Raw genomic sequence first — 11,811 nt, 5'->3', positions numbered from 1 at the left:
CGATCCATTATATAGTTCAATTTAACCGATGATCGAATTTTCACGAATCGATAATTAATTACAGTGATGAAAAAAAATCTAAGAGAAAAGGAAGGTGGTTTAGCTGGAGAAAGAAGAAGAGATGTTTAGGATAGTTTATTTTTTGATTTTAGGTTCAAGGGTATCTAGGTAATTGAACTACCTAATAGACACCCCTTATAAAGTCACCTAGGATGGGAAAAGTATTTTGTATGTCTTGAAAGTTTTTGGTATGCCTAAATTCATAGTTCCTCATTTGAGGAGGCGTCTTTTATATGGTTTTATTCAACAGTTCGTGTAGAACCGTAGCCCACGGTGAATCCCACATTTACGCTTCTCTAGTACCCAGTAGTCACATGTGAAAACCACTACTAGCCCATTTTTTTCAACGTCAAATCCATAGGAGGAAAAGTTCACGTGCGCACCCATTTCTTTCGTTATGTATCTGTTTTTCTGTAGGATTTAGGAATATACAACATTTTAGCGGTTGTGTAACTAAATTAGTGGATGCATAAACCAAAATATGGGTACATAAGGTGTTATGCATATTTTGTGGTTCTGCATATTGTGTTGTGCTTCTTTTGTGGTGGCTGCATTACGAATATGTAATCAATTTCCGAGATTTTTTCCTAAAAGAACTATCACCTCTGTTTTTTTTCATAAAAACCTTAAATCTGATATTGTTGTTCTTACTCATTGTGTAGATTTCGTTAAAAGCTTTCCAACGAGATAGAATTTGTAAAATTTAGAGACACATTTTTGTTAGATGTTTTATATTTACGTTTCATACCCTAAAAAAATAAGATGGTTATGTAGAATTTTGGATGTTACAAAAACTGAAAAATATTTTGAGCCCGCCAATAAGAATAATATTTTTACTGGGCCTTAGATTAATTTTCCCTAGTCACATCCCTACCTACAGTTAGGGACAACAATTACAGGAACAGAAACCCCAAGTGACACCGTCATCCCAGCAAGCGAAGGATGTCCACAGTAATTCGATTAGGTAATATTAATCATGACTACATCGTGACCCAAAAATCTTCCATACCATGTATGGATGTTTTACCGGAAAAGGGGAACACACCGGATTATATTATTAAAGGAAAACCGCAACTAGATGTTGATGTGTTGAAAGAATAATAATGTTGCAGCAAACTAACTTATCTTCTTCCAGATGTGCATCTTCATATCGGACATGTAACTTTATAGAGGTCGTATTCACGCCCGTGCAAACTAATCAGCTATTGTGGTTTTTTTACACAAAAGTTGGAACCAGGACAAAGAAGTATACAGCATTGAATTTCCAGAATAAGGGTTTTGGACTGCATAGAGTAAACAAGAAAACAATTTTCATTCAAAATTATGATTTTTTTTTTCTTAAAATTTATTATTGGACTGCACCAAGAAACAAACTACAGAAAAAGGAAAACAAGAAAGAACTTAGAAGCGATCCACCAATTGTGGACGCTGTTCTCCAGAGCGACAGTTCATAAATAGACGTTGGACTGTTTCAGCAGCATCACTACAGAAAGGGCAAATGCTCTCAATATTCTGAACATGCCTTGCAATCTTATACTACCTAACAGGCAGGCATTCTGAACATGCCTTGCAATCTTATACCCAACAGGCAGGCAATCCCGCACACATTCCCAACAGAGATGTTTAATCTTGGGAGGCAGGTTAATGGACCAGAATTGCTTATAACATGCTGAGAACTAACTACCCTAATTGTCACTAAAAATGCCATTGTGGGTTGGAGACCACCTGATTCTATCCTGTTCCTGCGCAGGAATCCTAATACCACAAATATCTCTAACAGTCAAACAAGGATCACGATCTAGGTAGAGGAATAAGGGCTTCGGCTGAAAAGAAATTTGGGATTTGACTAGTTCCAAGTGTTGGGGTGCTGTTTTTTTCTGTCAGGCTTTCTTGAATTTAATTTTTTTCTCTTGTTGTTGCACTAGTTTAGTTCACTCTTTCTTGTTCTTAGCTTTTCCTTTGCAGTAAAAGTATAACTTCTTAAGCCAAAAAGAAAGAATCTGGTTATAAATGCACCGGCAACAACCAATTTTCGAGTAACGGTGTAGCTCCACCAGCAAGAAAACTGAAGTGTTGAACCACAGCTTTTCCTTCTGCCCTATGTACAATGACCTTGGCGTGCTGAGAACAAATGTCCATTTAAACCTTCAACAGTATCAAAACACATCCATTCTGTCTATAAACAAGCTTCCCGGTTACCACAACTACTTCATCAGCTTCCCTCTCCATCTGCAGAGAGGGGTAAACAAAAGAACTATGAATCACACGGCCTCAATCTTTAATTTTTCGTTCCCATGTTATTATGAAGAAGAAAAATTATGAATTTTTAAATAGACTTACCGGTCCAAGGTATTTGATGCAATTACGTTGCAAGGTATTTGATGCAATTACCTGGTTTACTTCTTTGCCATCTCCAGCATCCAACCTTAAAAATTTGTGTAAATAAATTATGAGGAGAAACGCTATTATGGGACAGATCTTTAAAAGAAGTATCTACCAGTAGAAGAATGGTTGACTGCTCTCGCTTTCGAGCCACACATCATTGTAGAAATGTAGGTCGTCACCATACTGATGTTGTGGGTCAATTTTTGAAAAATAGAATATGTACAAATACGTTAATTTCGTATCAACTCTGACTTGAAAATTCTCGGTGCAATACTACTAAAAGGAAAATAAGATTGTTCTCTTAGTAGACAGAGTGACAATGAAAGTCGACGACTACAGTTTGTATAGTTTGATAAAGGTCCCTGAACTTACAGCTTCAAGCCAATGTTGCAAAGCTAGTTTTTGTGCCTTCTCATCCCTGGTTAAACCTTTGCCAACCTGCATAATAACAGTACAGTGATGTTAATGAGATTCTTTGACCAACTCTGGTTTTTTGAAACTTTGGGTTATATCGAAAGGAACAAAAGCATGATTTGGAAAAGGGGAGGAATGCAAGACGCATAAGTCCACAACTGAGCCCGCCACAAAGAAAAAGAAATACAACCAAAAGAGTTCAATGGGGAACTCTTTGATCATAATTGGTCCAAAAATATCAGTAAAGAAACTAAGCAACTCCAAGCAAAACTCTTTGCAACTATGTATTGTAGTTAGTCAAGTGAGGAGTACCTTGGCAGGTCGTCCATTCCCGTACCCACGGTGAAACAGCTGTTTCTGGTTTTACAATGTTGCAGAAGGATACCGAAATTTGCTTGAGAGCGCCAAAGTCCAAATTTCCACCTACAACATTTGAGAGAAAACCAAATAAGAGCAGCACCAAAAATCCTACAACATAAAAATAGCATCTGAAAAAAGTATATCCAGGAACTAGAATGGTCTAATATGACCTACACCAACTTGTTCGAAACTCTAGTCATCAATAGCCACATTGACCCAAAATAAAAAACAATAGCAGTCTGCAAGGTATCTTTCTAATTAATCCTTCTCATGGAGATCGAAAAGTGCATTAGTTGAAGATAAACCAATTAGGTTGGTTGTGGTTAAAGTAGACAGGACAGAAACGTATATCACAAAATAGTTATCAGAGACAACTCTGCCTATTTTACTCTGTTGTTTTAGATAAAATTTATTGATGAATGAAGACAAACTAATAGTGCAGATTCCTATTCATGCTACCATATTCTGTAAATTGATACTAGTAACTACACAATAACATAAGCAGTATCAAAACACTAGATGAAAATATGAAAGACTACAAATTTGGATCCCTAAAATAATCTGTATCAGAGAATGTTAAAAAAACAGTATTCCTTCCTACTGGGAAGCACTCCCTTTCACTAATTTTTCCTGCATATACTTATTCGACTACCTTATTTAGCGGCTTGATACTGAAACAAAATCTCATTTAGCCATATTGAGTCTATTGACCCCTTATTTGAGTTTTTGAGACTCTCAGGTTTTAATTGACCCCTTATTTGAGTTTTTGAGACTCTCAGGTTTTAATTGACCCCTTAATTGAGAGTATAATCGTACAACGACCCAGTTTGATGCCGCATTAAGAACTTGAGGTTTTAACACTTATCAGGTTGTTAGCTTTAGGTATATACACAAAGGATATTATGCGGAAAAAGGAAAAAGAAGAGGAAACGGGGTTCAAGTGAGTAGTTTGACATTCTATGATTTAATAAATTTATAGAAGAAAATAAAATCAGCTAAGCTAGTATTTTTGGAAGAAAGAACAGATGTAACTGAGCTTGTGGTGGCTAATGGTGCAACTATGGCTCTAACTGAATCAAAGTTAAGCAATTGAAAAAATGATACAACTGTGGAATTAAGCATGAAGTGCGTAATGGTACTTTTGCTAATAGTCTGCAATGTAATCATTGTTCTGTATCCCGGCAATACTAGTCTTCAAGGTACTTGCTAATTGATGTTAGTCAATACAGAGAACTCTGCCTAGTTGACTATTATTCTTGTAATATTTGTAATTGAACAAAGAAAACCTTCAGTACCAATTCAAACTACCATGTGCTATTGAAGTAGAAAAACACTAGGCATAAATATAAACGCCCATAAATTGGATCCCTAAAGCTATCTATTAGATAGTGTCAAGAGGTAACATGAAAATATATACCCTCGTATTTCTAGAAAGCTCTGACTACAATACTTATTCCCCTCCCATATGAACTAAACAAGTCACCAAAGCATACATCAGTCATACCCTCAGATAATGTCATGTCATTAACAAAATGCAAAGTTAACAAAGCAGTAAAGCTTAAAATAAGAAAGTAAAAAAAAATCCCATCAAACTGGATAGATGATATAAAGTCAAAATAACAGTAGTATCAATATATGACCCACTAAGACAATATCAAACATTTAGGTTCACACAAATGCTACTTGCTATCCAAATTAAAAAATCAAACTAAACAAAGATTACCAGTTTATAAGTATATGTATTCAGGGTCCGCATCCTCTTGTAGCTGCTCACGGCCGTTTGTCTCCTCAACTTTAGCTGACTCCACTAGCTCCTTATATTCTTCCCCTAATTCTTTCAACGAAACGAAGGTGTTTTTGTGAGGGGATACTTTACGAAACCAATCCTTAAACTCCACAAGCCTTTTCAAGGTTGACGTCTTTGTGTCGTAAATGTTCAGATAGAAACTACCATAAGTTATAACACCATCAGTCTTGGTAACGGCTAATAACCTGTTATTGTCCACCCTAAACTTTCTATACCAAACCAACACATGATTTGGCACTCGCTCTTCCATGTCATGATTATCATTCTTCTTTTTCAATAGCCATGTGTCAAAACACCCGTCTTCTTCGACACCCAGATAGATAGCAATATAGAAAAACCCATCCACAGCCCCTATTTTATTATCACGCCAATTCCCTTCTGGTGGCAAAGGAGGTGGCGAAATATCTTGACAAAAAATTTCCTCAGCTAAATCAAAGGTGATGATCCTTTCAGATTCAACGCCCATCCAATATAGAGCTCCATTTGCAAAGATACCAGCTTCCTTCCAATCACACATACTAAACTCATTAGTGAAGTTTCAAAGGTTTCTCCATCCACTGCCACTGCCTAGAGTGTAAATGTGGATTTGCAGAGAATTGTGGTTCGCCACATAAATTCCTACAACTTTATACTCATTGGTTGAAGAAGCATAACCAAAGCTAGTTGTCATCCCACAAGTATACGGATCACTACCACAACCATCTCTCTCAATTTTTGGAAGCAAAACATATTCCTTAGTGACTGGGTTACAAATACAAACAGATCGACTAATAAGACAGATCAAACCATTACAGGAACCAACAAACCAAAAATGCTTAAACGGAAGGGATAAATTGATTCTTCTAATTCTATGAATCGGTGGTCTTGACTCATTATCATATTCGATGTAGTGATATTTTGAAGTGTATTTCCACTCAGTATCAGTAAAAGCAATAAAACTCATCTTACCAGAATGAGCAGCAGCAGCAGAATCATAAGGATGATAAAGATGATGTAAATACATCTGATAGAATGATGGATGACGAACGAGAAGTCTCCAATTTGAGCATACTAATTTGCATTGAAAAACAAATTCAGCCGGTACTCGGCTGAGTATGTCTATTCTAATCTCTTCTGGGAGAAACTTAAAATACTTCATCACAACCCCTTTGTAGTTGAAGAAAGATTGAATGAATGAATGAATCTACACAGGGGATGGTTTAGAAAATCAATCTAGGGTTTATAAGAAAAATATACAGATGGAATTTTGGGTGCCGAGGAAAGATTTAAGAAGTTGGAAAATCAACCCCAAATTTGAGGACCGTATATAGTTGAGTCCCAGAACTTGTTGGTTGACTTGACTTGACCAATGACCACTATATTTATTTAGTCATTTTAACTGAGCCCTTTATGGCACGTGTCACGCTGATATAGACCTATGACTCGATGAGGCATATACCACCGCACTCATCACTCGCACACCATTCTCTTGTCGTCCTAAAACCCTAACTGAGTTGATGATCATTCATCTGTCCCGCTCGATTTCTCAATAATCCTAGCCAGGGGCGGATCTATGTTGTGACTAGGGCTGGCTTAAGTCCAAAAAAAGCTTCCATTTTGTAGTGCAATTGTATTTGGTTACAAAAAGTCAAGCCTAAACAACAGGCTTAATCCAGCTCAAGTCAAACCAAATGATCCTAGATTAAAAAGTGAGCTCATAGATGCACAATTTCTTCAGAGGATCTGAAGATTATGGGAACCCTATCCACATTGTGCTTGTCATATCATTGCTCGATAGTTATTTGATTTCATATCATATTTAAACAGATAATTTTCTCGTCGAATGAATAATGTGGGACTATACGTTTTAAGAAATGGACTATAATTTTCTAGATTTTTACCAATTCATGAGTTGAAGGATTGAGTGACGATGGATTTTCTCAAACTTGTAAATAATTCGTGAGAATGTGGGATTTCTAGTGATTTTGGAAATGGGATAATTGAAGTTTTCCAACTGCAACTTGATTTCATGTAATGCCATATGATAATGAATGTCCAGATTATGGATTTTGCGCGGATTCTAGTCAGTATTTGTATGCTTAAACATGAATTGCTGTATACTAAATTTGAATTTAGGTTTTTTTTTGTAGAATCAACAACTACTACGACAACAATATGAATGTGTTGTGTAGAGGATAGGATTATTTACTCAGATTCTTTTCTAGATTCTTTTCTTGTGCCACCTCCCCTGTATGCGTTCTTTTCTTCTTAATGGTGATTGTATCTCCTTTTTTCTCTAGGTCCTTCCAGTTAGAAAGGAATTGGTTGGTGTCAGTTGTCTTTAAAGAGTTAGCTGCTTGTGCTGAGGGTAAAAATGTTTTTCCATAGGCTGTTGATCAGATGGTCTTCTAGTTTTGAGAAAGATGAAACTGAGAGAACTCAGAGAAGGCACGAACAGGATGAAAACATCAGCAGGCTTTACGGCTTTGATTGGAACTTGGAAGCGACACCCACCCTTGCTATATTGCTGCAGAAATTTATTGAGATCGATAGATGGCGAGGATCTTTGTCTGCTTATACGACTGAGGCTCCAAGTGCGCTGTCTCTAGGTGCACTGTCCTTCTGCATGCAAGGTAAAAGGTAAGTTATCTTCTTGAAGCACTTGTTTGTCTCTTGGAAGCCTCAGGACTACCTGCTTGATTGGGTGTTTGATCGTAGGCAAGTAAGCATTTACAAAACATGTAGTATTAAGCTGTCGTAATGATCCTTAGTAGCTAGATCTTTCTCTTTAATTGTACTTTTTGGATGCATCAAAAGTGTTGGTGCATTTTTGTGTTTGCAACTTAATGTGCTGGTACGGTCCATGTGTTGACGATTTACTTGCCTATTGCTGCCACTATTACCCATAGATGTATTTGTCCAAAGAAAAAAAAACCACTCACATGTGAAGGAAAAGCAGCAGCTAACTTCTGGTTGTTTGTCGAGGCGGGAGAGACCCTAAATGACCTAAGTCCCTAAAAGCATAGTTTTGTAAAGCACCCATTTTAATGCTTAATGACCCTAGTTTCTTTCCTTGAAGTTGACCTCTTAATGGAACACTAGTATGCTGCAACTAAATCTGGTTTCACTTTATGTGTAAATTTTACAACATCTAGTATTACCAGATTGTTAGATGCAAACGTTATACCATTTTCAGTTTGCTTAGTTTGTGTGGGTTAAGTATAACTATTGTAATTGAATCAAATTTGGTTGCACTACGCATGAAAGGGAGGGAAAGGAAATTGTAGAGGGATGTTGAAGAGAACTTGATGGTGTTAGGTTACCTTCCAGACAACAATATGAATGTGGTGGGAGAGGATAGGAGTGAACTTCCTGAACCATTAATTTAATTCATCATATACTCTTCTTTCTTCCAACCATATGTGCTAGTGAATTTTACTGGTCTTCCACAGCTTTTTTGATTTCTTATCTTTATATAATCTCGGATGCTTGATCCTGACCATATGTGTACACTGTACAAGATGTTTTCAAACTTCTGTGTTATTTCTTTATGTAGTCTTGGATACTTAATATTTACTATTCGACTGTTTTATGACAAGTTTCTGTGCAACACTCTGGTGCATATGACAAGTTAGTAAATTGTGATGGCTGTTTGAGATCCCTGTCCTTTTAGTTAGCACTTTCTTTTTAGTGAACTTTGACCAGCTTTTGTATTTGCAGATTTAAAGAACTGAGTACTGAAGATTGCTTGTTAATATTGAATGATGTACTCAATCATGCCAGGTAATACCTTGATCACGTGCTGATTATAAGGATGTGTATTTTGATGCTAACTAGTCATATCGATACAAGTTGACAGTCTTGGTTATGCCTAGTTTTTCTTTTCTTGTGCCACCTCTCCTGTCTGTGTTCTTTTCTTCCTTAATGGTGATTGTATTTCATTTTTTCTCTAGGTCCTTCGAGTTGGAAAGGAATTGCTTGGGTGTCGAGTCGTCTTTAAAGGATTAGCTGGTTGCGTTGAGGTTAAAAATGCTTTTGCATCCGCTGCTGATCAGATACAATGTTCTGGTTTTGAGAAAGATGAACCTGAGAGAAGGCATGAACAGGATGCAATGTCAGCAGCCTTTATGGCATTGATTGGAACTCGGAAGCGACACCATTTTGCTGCAGAAATTTATTGAGATCGATAGATGGGGAGGATAATTGTCTGCTTATGCGACTGAGGCTCTAAGTGCGGTGTCTCTAGGTGCACTGTCCTTCTGCATTGAATGTAAAAGGTAACTAATCAATGACAAACCATGTAGTATTAAGCTGTCGGAATGATCCTCAGTAGCTAGATCTGTCTCTTAATTTTACTTTTGGGATGCACCAATAGTATTGGTTCATTTATATGTTAACTCAATGCGCTGGAATACCCTTAAGTTGGCCCATTAGGTCAGTTGGTTAGAGCGTCGTGCTAATAACGCGAAGGTCGCAGGTTCGAGACCTGCATGGGCCACTTTTTTTTTGGACCAACGGGGATTAGCTCAGTTGGCCAGGGGTAGCTAGCTTACTTATTGATTTTTTATTGTTAACTTGTCACCGCGCCTAAGTGTTTATGCCGACTTTATACCAAGTTGTGATAATTGGCTTTGCTCATTTGTGCATCAGAATTGATTGATTGATCGTCACTTCCAATTATGGAATGATCTAATCCCTCCTCTCTTCTCCATGTTTATCAGCTTGAACTTGGAGAGGATTTCTGCATATAAATCCCTTTTGGTCTTCCTCTTGATTCTGATGGCATGGGACATCTTCCCGGAGGTAAAAGTGGAGGATGCCTTTGAATTGATAGCTTTATTAGATTCAAATATTAATGAAGCAGAATCTTTGGCCACCTCAAATATGAAAACTATTCTATCTCAGGTATGAGAGTTGTACCCTTTTCATTATGTAATGATGATTCTTTGGATTCTCATAAAATTCAACCATTACTGCTATGTATATATCAATTTGCAGGTTAAGGAAACAACAAAATCATTGTGAATGGGAGTGCACAAGTATCTAACATGGGAACACCATCAGCATCCAGTGTAGATGAAGATGACGCAAGCAAGGTTTTTTTCCGAAGAGATTATTATCTAGACCCGAGAACCCATTATCACGAGAAGAAAGTGTTACTTCTGAGAAGAAGTACCCAGAGAAGCCGTACTTTTGTGAGCAGTCTGATGACTCAAAGAATGCCATCCCACTCATGACCTCCGGTGCATTTGATGCTGCTACAAACCCACCTGGGTTTCCATTACCATTTTATAATAAGAGTTCTGCATCCCCTCTACATGTAATGGGTGATTCTAGGGTGCCTTCTAAAGTCTATCAAAGAGTTCACTCACAGCAAGCATCTAACACTCATTCGGCATTTGGATCTAAAGGATGTTATGCCAGGAAGCCTTTGCTCAATCAACCACCGGTACCAGTATCCCCAATGGCTCCTCTTCAAACTGTTTCGTTTGGGATATCTCAGAAAGCTGAAACTGTTCAGAGCCATTCATCTCACTATGGCCACCCGATGCGAGATGCGCAACCACCACTTCCTACAGGCCATCCATTGCAAGCATTTGATATTGATGGCACTAGTACTCTAGGTACGTTCTTTCTGTTGAATAGAAGATAACAATTATAGTTCACAGTTTCAAATAGATTATCTCTCTTCCTTTCCTCATGGTCCCGCAATGGCAGTGCATCCTCATCCTATGCTGGATTCGAAGTACTCCTGGGCTCCTGTCTCTCCTGGAAACAGGCTGCACGATGATACTAACTCCTCTGCTGGTGGATCTGCTAGACCTCCACAACTGCCACTTCCACCCACTCCTCCACCCGTCTAACATCATTTGCGCAGACATCTATGAAGAACTTATACAGTCTTCTGTTTTTGGTCACAGTAGTGCTGGTATGACTCAACCTCCCTCTACGTCACCTTCAGCCGATGCTAGATTAGGTACGTTTTCTCTCCCAGGAGGTGGCTTATCTTCTTACCCTCAGTTTCCTATGCCGCCTTTGCTGATCAGTAGGTCAGCAACTATGTCTGAAACTGTTTATATTGGTCCGCCTCATCATCAGGGTCAGAACCAACCAAGCGCCAACTCCCTGCAGTCAAAGAAACCTAGAATGCTACAGCTGCAACCACTGCAGCCCTCCACAACCTCCTCCTCAGCATCTAAGACCTATTCAGGTTACATAATTGCAGTCGGTCAGGGAATGTCTATGTTACAGTACCCTATTCAAGTCCAGCATCAGCCTATTCAAATTCAGCAACAACCCCATATTTCGCCACTTAAAGAATGTACAGATGCTGCAGTTTGATATCATTTGTATGGTAAAAAAGTTTGGAGTAATGAAAACTGGAGGGTCGGCCAGAAACGAGCCAACCCTATAAAAGATTCCACAAATTATGTCGGCCATATGTCTTGATAGCCATACAGCACTTACCAATCTATGGGTAAGCGTGGCATATTTAGCCAACCGACCCTTTTAATCTTCTTCACTCCTTGGAACTCTTCTTTTATAACACCAAGCATTTCATTCTGTTCGTATTTTTAACCGATATGGGACTATTCCATTCTACCAGTTTTCGTTTTTAAACTTCAAAATGGATCCTCGACAGTCCACCTGCTCACTGACTAGCGCCCTGACAGGAGTATTAGTATTAAAGAGCAGTACAACAGCATTTTGACAAGGGTATATTTTGAGGAGGTTGATTAGTTTTGTTAGTGGAAAAAATATAGGTTGTTTTGGGTTAATTAATCATTAGTATCTATTTACTAGTT

At 38.0% G+C, this 11,811-nt stretch overlaps 1 protein-coding gene and 2 non-coding genes across 3 annotated transcripts; 1 reads left to right on the top strand and 2 right to left on the bottom strand.

Annotated features, from left to right (window-relative positions):
- Positions 1 to 5,564: 5,564 nt before the first annotated feature.
- Positions 5,565 to 6,029, bottom strand: LOC113280402. The gene has a single exon (XM_026529029.1). It carries the CDS (start codon positions 6,027 to 6,029, stop codon positions 5,565 to 5,567), a length of 465 nt encoding a protein of 154 aa, XP_026384814.1.
- A 3,400-nt stretch (positions 6,030 to 9,429) lies between these two features.
- Positions 9,430 to 9,503, top strand: TRNAI-AAU. The gene has a single exon. It is a non-coding gene; the product is annotated as a tRNA-Ile (tRNA).
- Positions 9,504 to 11,386: 1,883 nt separating this feature from the next.
- On the bottom strand, positions 11,387 to 11,518 carry LOC113285018. The gene has a single exon (XR_003328533.1). It is a non-coding gene; the product is annotated as a U11 spliceosomal RNA (small nuclear RNA).
- Positions 11,519 to 11,811: the final 293 nt, after the last annotated feature.

This window comes from Papaver somniferum, chromosome 5, assembly GCF_003573695.1.
Source record: "Papaver somniferum cultivar HN1 chromosome 5, ASM357369v1, whole genome shotgun sequence".
Taxonomy (NCBI): Eukaryota; Viridiplantae; Streptophyta; class Magnoliopsida; order Ranunculales; family Papaveraceae; genus Papaver; species Papaver somniferum.
This window is presented reverse-complemented; position numbering and strand designations above follow the sequence as displayed.